At 34.6% G+C, this 11687-nt stretch overlaps 1 protein-coding gene across 1 annotated transcript in view; it reads right to left on the reverse strand.

Annotated features, from left to right (window-relative positions):
- Positions 1–2975: 2975 nt before the first annotated feature.
- LOC123252746 (vomeronasal type-2 receptor 26-like) overlaps positions 2976–11687 on the reverse strand; it is a 59748-nt gene continuing 51036 nt past the window's right edge. Inside the window, exons 2-4 of the mRNA XM_044681994.1 lie at positions 8410–8628; positions 4658–4781; positions 2976–3880 (exon numbers count right to left, since the gene is read on the reverse strand). Coding sequence (XP_044537929.1) covers positions 2976–3880; positions 4658–4781; positions 8410–8628 — 1248 coding nt within the window. The remainder of the gene's footprint in view (positions 3881–4657; positions 4782–8409; positions 8629–11687) is intronic.

Here is an 11687-nt window from a genome sequence, read left to right on the forward strand (position 1 = left end):
GTGGATTAATTTGCTATGGACCTGTGTTCCTGGAAAACCTTAGATCATCACCGGAGTTGAGGAGGACCTAGTTGTGAGACATCCACATCCCCTTCTAGCCAACCAAGCTGGACCTGACAGACTGTGTTAGTACAGAGTAGATTTGGCCCATCTTTCCAGTCCCTGGTGTTTGTCCATAGATTCTTAGTTTAGTGTAACCTATCCCTTTATCTCTTATCTTAAACTCATTATTAAACAGTTTTCATAATTAATGGATTACTTTCCTTCTCCACAACCATTCAAAGACCTACTAATTGAGTTGTTTGTTCCCTGGCTTAGATAAGAATGACAGTTGGGTTTAACTGCCATTCCTAACCCTGGCACCATTCACTCCCAGCTTTGTGCAGTGTTTGTGGGAGTGTGTGAGACCTTCCAGTGTGTTATTGTGGGTCAGGCAGTTAACTCACTTCATCCCAATCATTGCTCATTCATCCCTCCCACCCACTACTACCCTCTGTGTTATTATTTACCTACTACAGTAGAGGATAGAATAAAGAGAGATAGAGAATTTGGATTCAAAAAATGTAAATGATTATTAAAATTGAATTTTTAAAAACAAACAAAAAAGCTTCCAGGCATTGTATTGCAAAATATTATATATAGGCAAAGATTTTTTTTTAATGCAAAAGAGGTAGGTAGTTAGTTCAGTGAGGTGAGACTCAGGCTAGAGTCTTGAAATTCTGTTTTCAAATTTGGCCTCCAATACTTCCTAATTGTGTGACCCTCCACAAGTCTCAGGACTAATGTGTAAATGGAATTAGCTCAAGCCCATTCATAGTTTAAACTCTAGTCACCAGAGATAATGTCATCCCTACCTCCTTTAGTGGGGAGGGGAGTTGAGTTACCCACAGGTGACAATATGTAACAAATCAAGAACAAGGGACTGCCCTTTGGGCAGTCCAAAACAGTGTAGAGGCTGCCATTTGTCCACTTGAATTAGAGGTGGACCCACAGGAAGTGAGGAAAGACACTATCTCTTCAAGTATAATGGTAACTTCCTATTGAGGATTTCTTGCTTTGAAATTGGTGCTGAAGAATCTTGGCTGAGACCTCAGACTGCTTTCCCTCTGAATTGTCACTTGGGTAAGTTAGGCTGACTTCCTTGGGCCTACCTTGGCATTTCCAGAGTCTCTGCCTCAAGCAGGTTTCCTTGCTTCTCTAATTGCTAAGGCCTTGTGGCTAGTAACCTAGTTTAAATAGCATTTTAATCCTCTCTCCCTCTTGGCCTCTGCCAGTGGGGGCCAGCCTCTCCCTCTCTCTATTACCTTACCTTCTACCTTCCTAATTGTAAATAATCTACCATAAAAACCATCCTGACTTGGTTTTATTTTAATTATGGAATCAATCTGAATTAATGATTCCTGGTGACCACACCTTAAATATATATCTATATAACATCTAATTTTTCCCTATTACAGTTGGAGACCATGTTGGTCTTAGAAACCCTCAATCTTCCTAAATTTTCTTGAATGTTTCTTTACTTTTATGACTATCCCCTAAGTCAGCTTTTTCACAGCTCATTTTGGATCTGGGATTGATATAAAGCTGCCAGACTGATGAGATCAAACATTTTCTTTCCTTTAGCCTTTTAAAATACATTAGAAAAGCAGCTCCTTTAACCTTGGCTGCAGGGCCCTGACCCTAACCCTAGCCCCTTGCCTTAGGGAACAAATAACCCAATTAGCTGACCCTTAGTTTCACCTGGGAAGGAATCCTATTTTTCAGTTGCCTTACTGCAGCATAGGAGACTGCTTTGTTTCTTAGATAGCCCAGAGACACACCTAGAAGGCTTAGAAGAAGCCCTGCTCCTCACCAAAGCAGAAGGCCCTAGACTCAGCATATTAGTAGGGTTCTTTTAGGGAGAGTAAATTTTTTAGGCTCATATTAGGTCTTAGCCTTGTTTTCTGCTTTTTGTTCCAAACTCCACTTGTCTCTAGTTTTAAAATCTTAAGGTAGAAGCTAAAGCCTGGTGGGGCCAGCTAGAATTAAGCCACCCTTTTGCCCAAAGAAGAAAGCACATGGTTTTGGCCCTAGGGGAAAGGAGAAAAGAAAAAGATCCTTCAGACTTTTAAAACTCAAAAGAGCTTCACCTATACCTTGTTGTCCCTCTGAAACTCCAAAGTCTCAGGACTAATTGTAATGTACTTACCAAATGGCTTGGAACAAATACTTGGTATTAATTCAAGGAAAGAAGATAAAGGTTTTTAAGAAAAGAAAAATGAAAAATTATTTATGCATAAGTATTTCTTTACTTTTATTATATCTCAAAATAAAAAAAAATCTACCAATATATTCAAGGTATCATTAATAGAACAATAGGAAGAGAACAATGAATCTCTGATAGAGTATTGTCCATGACATACCATAACTCTACAATGATAAAGTTTATAAAAATGAATGGAAGGTGTAAAAACTTATAATTGTATATTGAAGATAAATAAGCTGTCTCAAAAAATTAATGGGCCCACATGATTTTCCTGAAAAATAATTTCTTGTGTATGTTAAATTCATCAAATATCATTTGATAAATAAAATGATGGATAAGATGCAGTTATGTAAACTGGGGATATATCATATTTTGTAAATAAGATATCTTTGTATCAGAATCCTAGATGAAATTTTCCAGGGTAAGAAATGTAACAGTACTTATTGTAATTATTTATGAATTAATATACATTATTTTCTTCCTCATCTTTATATTAAATGCTTGTTCTTTAGAGGATATTTTATATAGTTACTAAATTAATTCTATTTCTATTCAGAAATCAAGCAATATGACTTTCTTCAAAATACTTTTTTGAGTCTAGTACAAAAGAATGAGATGGTAGCAGAAGAAAAAAACTGTATAAAAGCTAGATTATTTTAAGTCATTGATTTAGGAATCAGGAGCTGCATCTCTAAGACTAGTGAGGATGAAATTAAGAACACATTGTTCCTCAGGTATTGGCTTTGTTTTTCCATATCTCCAGGGTATTTCTGTCTGTCCTCAGAAGGATCACATAGCATTTGGGAACAAAGATACAGGTGAGAATCCCAGCACTGGAGACCAAGATGGAAAAGATCTCCATGGCCACCATGGCCTTCCCTTTGGTGCTCTGATATGTGGGCAAGAAGGAGATCCAGACACTGCAAAACACCAGCATGCTGAATGTCAGGTACTTGGCTTCATTGAAAGTATCTGGCAGATTCCTGGCCAGGAAAGCCAGTGTAAAGCTGACCAAGGCCAGGAAGCCCATGTAGCCAAGAACACAGTAGAAGGAAACAAGGGAACCCTCATTACACTGAATGACAATGATGGAAACCTCAGAGTGTGGATCCATCTCAAGGAATGGGGGATATGTTCCCAGCCAGATGCCACAGAGGCACATCTGGATAAGGGTACAAATGAAAATGAGGAAATAAGATACTGATGCTCCCAACCACCTCCTGAGCTTGCTACCTGGCTTAGTGGCCCTAAAGGCCAGAACCACAGTGATGGTTTTGGCCAAGATGGAAGCAATAGCAACTGTGAACACAATGGCAAATGTGGTTTGTCTTAAGAGGCAGATGGCTGGTGTAGGATGACCAATGAAGAGTAAGGAAGAAAGGAAACAAAGGGTGAGAGAAGTGAGTAGAATGTAGCTAAGACTGCGATTATTGGCTTTCACTATGGGGGTGTCTCTGTGTATCACAAACACTCCAAAGACAAAGGTTGTGAGGATGGAGAAGCAGAAAGCTGTAGAGGCCAGAATCATTCCCAGAGTCTCTTCATAAGCCAGGAAAGTCACTGTCTTGGGCAGGCATCTATCTTTCTCCTCACTTGGGTACTCATCTTCAGAGCATTGTATACATTGTTCTGTATCTGGGAATACAACAAAAATGAATTTCATGATATTTATATAGACTATAGCATTCTTTCTCCAGTAAAGTGCAATTTTAGTCATTCTGCATAAAGTTCAGCTTGCTTTTGGACTCCTTCTCAGTAGGAAGGACAAGAATTCTAGATAGTCAACAAAAAGAACATATTTTAGTATCTCTTTATCTCTACTTATGGATAAAAAATGTTTTTGAAATTTAAGAAATCTTTATTTCAGAATTACAGTTAAATATGTTTTAATCAGTAATTTAAGAATATAAATTGATCTCTTTTTAAAAATAAGATAAAACAAATAGATATCTGAAAACTATTAAATGTTTAATGAAATATTTCTTTATAAAACATTGTTTAGTATAATTAACACTAAGTTTTAATTTGAAAATCATTTGATAATTTACAAAAAGCTTTTAAATGAATAGGATATTTAACATATAATGTCAATACATTTATATAAATCTGCTATAATATATTAACTTGTATTCTGAAACCTCAGAATGATGTTAGTATTCATTTATAAATAAAGAACTAATGAAATTTAACTAGGAGAAAATATGAGAATATAATTTTTAAGAGCTAAGATGTGGCGAACTAAATTTTGTTATTTCAGGTAAATATTCTTAGGTCTACTATAAAACAGAAATATTTCCATATGATAATGGTGAGAAAAAATTTATCAGGTGAAGTCCCCAAACTAAAATTATATAAAAAGTAAAAAAATCAAAATCTATAATTAGGGAGAACTCTCTCTCTTTAGGCACCCACTTGTTTTATTGGAAATCTTCCCATCAGGACATAGGGTACAGTCAAAGCAGCAGATGGGCTGACCTTCAAGAGATTGCTTCCTGAAGCCAGGGCCACAGGTCATACTGCATGTAGAACTTGGAATCTGAGTTTTCATAAAAAGAAAAGAATAAATATATCATTATTAGAATTATGTATGAAAGGTTGATTTGTTGAGGCAATAATGTGGTGGACATTTAGAATAACATATCTGAAGTTTGAAAATGAAAGAATGATACATTTCTGAATAGAGATTTTCTCTCAGTTTTCCCTCTTTTGATCTATATCATCTTTTCCTAAAGACATGTATATGGACAGAATCTACAACAGAAACAACATAGCTCCTCCATTTTTAACAATACTAATGGATCAATGGCATATTTTCAACCAGATATGTGACAGTATATGTCTAAAGTGCACTTCATTTTCTACAAGAAATGTTTAAGTAATTCATTGATCACTTTAGGAGAAACATTTCTTTATGTTTTTGTTCACTAAACAAGGCCTATTCTTTGTATTTGAATAGAAATCATGAATTTTTCAGGGAGTCATAATTTCAGAGAGCTTATAATCAAATAAACTGATAAAATACTTAAGTTTTATTTGATCTGCTTGATTATAGGAATCAAGTGTACTTTATTCAAATGGTTGATCTTGTTTCATAGGCTGATATTTGATGATGCATATGAATTACTGCTGATTCATAGAAGATGGGATTTATGATTTTCCATAGAGAAAATAATCTATATATAAGTTCTATATCAGAGGAGGAAATACCCACAAGATTCCAATTTGTTGATCAATCATATTGTATTTGCGTCAAACTTTCCAAAAACCTCCTTGGGAATTTCTTGACAAAGATCCTGGAGTGCTCTTCTGTTTCCTTCCCCAACAGATTTTACAAACTTAAAAAAACTGAAGGAAAAAGGAATAAGTGACTTGCCAAGAGTCATAGAGCTGTTAAGCATTTGAAGCCAGATTTGAAGTAGGGAAAAGGATTACCCCAGACTCCAGACACTCTTCCCATTATGCAAGCACATTTTAATTAAGAACCCTAATATACACATTCTTGGGAATGCAAATTTATAATAAAATATATCTGTAGTTACAGGATTTCCTGTATCAGATACCCTTTGGTGACATAGGCCTCTTTTCAGGGTAAAAAAGATTTTCACTCTTCCTCCTCTTGTTATTCCAATTTGCTTTCTTGGTCAGAGGTATTTCCAGATTTACTTCATATAATGAATTAAGATCATTATGTAACTTAAATGGAAAGATTTTGAAAAGAGCATTGAGTTTGTTCAAACATTTTTAATGTAATATAGTCAAAATTATTTATTTTACATTTTGTAATTTTCTCTAACTCTTGCTTGGTTTTAAAATCTTTCCTTTCCCAGAGATCTGACAAGTATACTATTCTATGTTCACCTAATTTACTTACAGTGTCCTTCTTTATATTCAAGTCTTTCACCCATTCTGAATTTACCTTGGTGTAGGGTGTGAGATGTTGATCTAAACCTAATCTCTTCCATATTGTTTTCAGATTTTCCCAGAAGTTTTTGTCAATTAGTGGATTTTTATCCCCAAAGTTGGGCTCTTTGGGTTTATCTTACACTGTTTTGCCGACATCACTTACCCCAAGTCTATTCCACTAATCCTCCCTTCTATCTCTTAGCCAGTACCATATTGTTTTGAGGACTGCTGATTTATAGTATATCTTAATATCTGGTACTGCTAAGACACCTTCCTTCATGGTTTTTTCATTATTTCTCTTGATATTCTTGATCTTTTGTTCTTCCAAATAACCTTCATTATAGTTTTTTCTAATGCAGTAAAAAAGGTTTTTGGTAGTTTGATAGGTATGGCACTAAATAAGTAAATTAATTTGGGTAGAATGGTCATTTTTATTATGTTAGCTCATCCTACCCTTGAGCAATCAATGTTTTTCCAATTGTTTAGATCTAGTTTTACTTGTTTGGAAAATGTTTTGTAGTTATGTTAGTATAATTCCTGTGTTTGTTTTGGTAGATAAATTCCTAAGTATTTTATATTGCCTAGGGTGATTTTAAATGGTGTTTCTCTTTCTAGGTCTTGCTGCTGTGATGTGTTGGAAATATGTAGAAATACTGATGATTTATGTTCATTTATTTTGTATCCTGCAATTTTGCTAAACTTGTTGATTATTTCTAATAGCTTTTTAGTGCATTCTCTAGGATTTTTTAAGTAGACTGTTATATCATCTGCAAAGAGTGATAGCTTAGTCTCCTCATTTCCTATTTTAATACCTTCAATTTCTTTTTCTTCTCTAATTGCTACTGCTAGTGTTTCTAGTACAATGTTAAATAATAGAGGTGATAATGGGCATCCTTGTTTCACATCTGATCTTATTGGAGAGGCTTCTAATTTATCCCTAATATCCCTAATCTAATTATATTAAATTAAAAAGGTTTTATACAAACAAAAACAATGTAACCAAAATCAGAAGGAGCACAACAAACTGGGAAAAAATATTTATAACAAAAAATTCTGACAGAGGTCTAATTACTAAAATATACAAGGAGCTAAATCGATTGTATAAAAAATCAAGCCATTCCCCAATTGATAAATGGGCAAGGGACATGAATAGGCAATTTTCAGATAAAGAAATCAAAACTATCAATAAGCACATGAGAAAGTGTATTAAATCTCTAATAAAAAAGAGAAATGCAAATGGAAACAACTCTGAGGTCCCACCTCACACCTAGCAGATTGGCTAAAATGAAAGCAGGGGAGAGTAATATATTTTGGAGGGAATGTGGCAAAATTGGGACGTTAATGCACTGCAGGTGGAGTTGTGAACTTATCCAAACATTCTGGATGGCAATTTGGAATTATGCCCAAAGAGGGATAAAAGAATGCCTGCCCTTTGATCCAGCTATAGCATTGATGGGATTGTACCCCAAAGAGATCATAGATAAACATATTTTCAGAAAAATATTTATACCTGTGCTCTTTGTGGTGGCAAAAAACTGGAAAATGAGGCTATACCTTTCATTTGGGGAATGGTTGAACAAATTGTGGTATATGTTGGTGATGGAATACTATTGTGCTCAAAGGAATAATGAACTGGAGGAATTCTATGTGAACTGGAAAGACCTCCAGACTGAATGCAGACTGAAAGGAGCAGAGCCAGAAGAACATTGTACACAGAGACCAATAGACTGTGGTAAAATAGAATGTAATGGACTTCTGTACTAGCAGCAAAGCAATGACCCAGGACAATTCTGAGGGATAAATGGAAAAGAATACTACCCACACTCGAGGAAGAACTACAGGAGTGGAAACACAGAAGAAAAACAACTGCTTGAACACTTGGGTTGATGCGGACATGATTGGGCATGTAGACCTGAAAAGACCACACCCATGTAACTATCAACATAATATAAATGAGTCTTGACTGACCACACGTGTTAAAACCAGTGGAAATGGGAGTTAGTTACTGTGGGGGTGGGGGGGAGAGACCTGGTTCAGGGGGTGATGGGTAAAGTAAAAACATGATTTATGTAACCATGTAAAATTTTTCTAAAAATAAAAAATTATTTAAAAAAAGATTATTAAGTAAAATAAATCAGAGAAATCAAGGTTCTGACTTAATTAGTGCAAAAGAAAGAACTTGATGCTTCAGCCCTGTCCTAGTCATTCCCAATATCTTCAGGGAAGTTCTTAGGTCCAATGAAGAGACACTTGACTCTTACCTGAGAGAAATCTTCTGGCCAATCTATGTCTTCTTCATTAATGCTTAACTCTTTTTTATGAGGAGTCAATTCTCCAACTTTCACCTGAGTCCAATAATAACCAGGTAATGATTGAAAATTCAGGATATCATATGTCTCAGCAGTCATCAAGGTTCCATCCCCACATAACTCATTTTTGATCCCATTGACAGGATTTACACACTTTAGGAACTTGTGGAGCTGAAGGCAAGGACAGAAGTTTGTTACTGCTTGGGGAAAGGAAGGTTCATTCACTCTGCTAAGACTTGATAATCAACACAAAATGGTTATGTGTTTGAAGATTACAAAAGCTGTCATTCTCTTTTTGTAAAATTCTTCTCACTGAGCTTTGCCTGGCACTCTGCACTCTGTTTTTTCCTGTCAAATCATAGGTGACAGAAGAGAAATGTCCTAGATAAATTCCAGATTGTGATGAAACCTGAAACTTTTATCTTCCCTCCACCAAATCATGAATTTCTTTCAAATATCTCTAATATCTCACATTTCAAGTTCTTTTGTAAAATCTGTATTCACAAACATTTCTTGCTTTCAACCAGTAGCGGTTTTTTTACTTAAAAAAGTCTAGGGGGCAGCTGGGTAGCTCAGTGGAGTGAGAGTCAGGCCTAGAGACAGGAGGTCCTAGGTTCAAAACCGGCCTCAGCCACTTCCCAGCTGTGTGACCCTGGGCAAGTCACTTGACCCCCATTGCCCACCCTTACCAATCTTCCACCTATGAGACCATACACCGAAGTACAAGGGTTTAAAAAAAAAGTCTATTCAAGACCTATATATCATTTGATAAGGTAAATTTAGAACTAAAGGACCATTTTGAATTCATACTGCTGATATTCAAGGTAAAGAAGAAAAAGGGAATACAAAAAATTAAAGGAGTAAACAATTCAAAAAGTTCAGAGAAACAAAATAAAGGAAAATAACTCCAGTGGAAGAGAAATGGAAAGAGGTTATTACATTATGCCTGATTATAAAAAATTAAACAATAACACAAGTTGAGGCAGATTTGAGAAATTATGATTTTAAGAAAAACAAGATAATCATTTTGGCAGAAAGTGAGCAGACGAATGGAAAAATCATTTTATACAAAAGAGATACCCAGAAAAACCTTTTGCATTGTAAAGCAAAGTAAATGTGGACAAGCAAAGACTGAACCTCAGAGATGTATTAGGAAAGGTAATAAAAGAAAATGAAAGACAAGGCAAATGAATAAAAAATCATATTTTAAGGAAGGGACAGGACATAAAAGAATAAGAAGGTTAAATAATAAAATGGAATGGAGAGAAATAGATATTGTAGTAATCATGAATATGAGTGTAAATAAGATGGACTCACACATAAATGGAAGCAGAGCAAAATGCATAAGAAATCAAAATCAAACAATGTATTGTATAAAAGAAAAACATTGAAGATGAAAAGATCTAGAATTAAAATAGGGGCTTGAGCTGAATGTACACTATTTTTTTGAAGTGTAAAAGGAAGTGATACTAATCAAGATCTCTGATAAAACAAAAGCCATAAGAGGTGTAATCAAAAGAGGTAATTAGGGAAATTAAATTCTGCCAAAGAACAACAAGAATTTATGAAAAAAATTAAGAACTTGATCTTCTGGTATAGATTTCATTTCTTTTTACACCCTTACCTTACATCTTAAAATCAATTTTGTGTACTGGTCCCAAGGCAGAAGAGTGGTAAAGGATAGACAATGGGAGTCAAGTCACTGGCCCAGGGTGACAAAGCTAGGATGTGTCTGAGGGCAGATTTGAACACAGGACATCCTGTCTCTAGACATGGCTCTCAATACACAGAACCACCCAGGTGCCCCTTAAATATTTAATTTCTCAAATACATATTAGTCCACATCTGAGGCAAACAACATTCAAAGACATTCTTCAATTGATATATGGTTAGAAAATACAAACTGAACATTTTCAGAAGAAGAAATAACAGTGAAATTAAGTCACGTGGAAAAATGCTCTATTAGTACAAATTAGAAAAATAGATATTGAAGCAACTTGTGTATACCAACTTAAAATGTAATGTAAAATGAAATGTAGAATGTAATGTAGAAATGTAAAATGCTAAGATTATGAGGGAAAAAATATTCTAACTATTTGTGGAGTAGTGAACATCTCCCATCATTCCTCAGAAAAATTTGGAACTATGCCCAAAGGAATATAAATTACAGATAACCACTGACCCAGCAATAATAATACTAGGACCATGTGTAAAAGATATCAAAGAAAATGTTTACAAAAATATTCATAGCTGCTCTTTTTCTGGTGAATAAGAATTACAAATTGAGGGAATATTCATCAATTGTAAAATGGTTGAATAAGTTGTGGCATATATTTGTGATGGAGTACTCTTGGGCTAAAGGGTTATAACATTGGAGCTGATTTAAGAAAAATTTGCCAAAGACTACATAAACTGATGAAAAGTGAAGCAAGGAGGACCAGGACATCATTGTGCACAATAACAACATTGTAGTTGTGATGATCAATTATGAAATATTTGACTTCTATGATCAATAACATTATCCAGGACAATTCCAAGGAGTTCATAATGAAAACATACTGAGCACTAAAGGAGAGATTAATAATCAAATCCTACTGGGAAATGAAGTTTAATTTCCTCACTTTTCTCTTTTTTCATCTTTGTTTTTCAGATATAAGGCTAATACAGTCATGTTTAGCATGGTTTCACATTCATTATTTAATCATATTTCTTGCCTTCTCAGTGAATGGAAGAAGTAGTGGAAGATAGAGAGAATTCAGAAGTCAAAATTTTAAATGAAAAGAAAGGTGCAATTAAACATTATATTAAGGTATTAAAATGTTATGGGGAAAAATCAGAAGATATCTGCAAATGATATACTGAAAACCAACCAGCCATCTCTACAAAAATCTCTTCCCTTGACACACTTCTAAATTTAATCTGCATTCTTAACATTTTCTTAATCACTTTCTTAAATCCCAACAATAAAAATCAACAATAAGTCAATACCTAAAATAACAACAAAAAGAAAATCTAAAAGATTTCCAGGTCCAAGACAAGTGAGCTTGTCTACAGTTAGTAGGAGTAGTAGTAGAAGTAGTAGTAGTAGTAATAGTAGTAGTAGTAGTAGTAGTAGTAGTAGTAGTAATAGTAGTAGTAATAGTAGCTGTAGTTGTAGAGTATTAACAGGATTAGTTATAATTTTAGTCAGTCATAAAGTCATAATAGTAGGATTAGGATGAGGTTAGATA

The sequence above is a fragment of the Gracilinanus agilis genome, chromosome 6 (assembly GCF_016433145.1).
Source record: "Gracilinanus agilis isolate LMUSP501 chromosome 6, AgileGrace, whole genome shotgun sequence".
Taxonomy (NCBI): Eukaryota; Metazoa; Chordata; class Mammalia; order Didelphimorphia; family Didelphidae; genus Gracilinanus; species Gracilinanus agilis.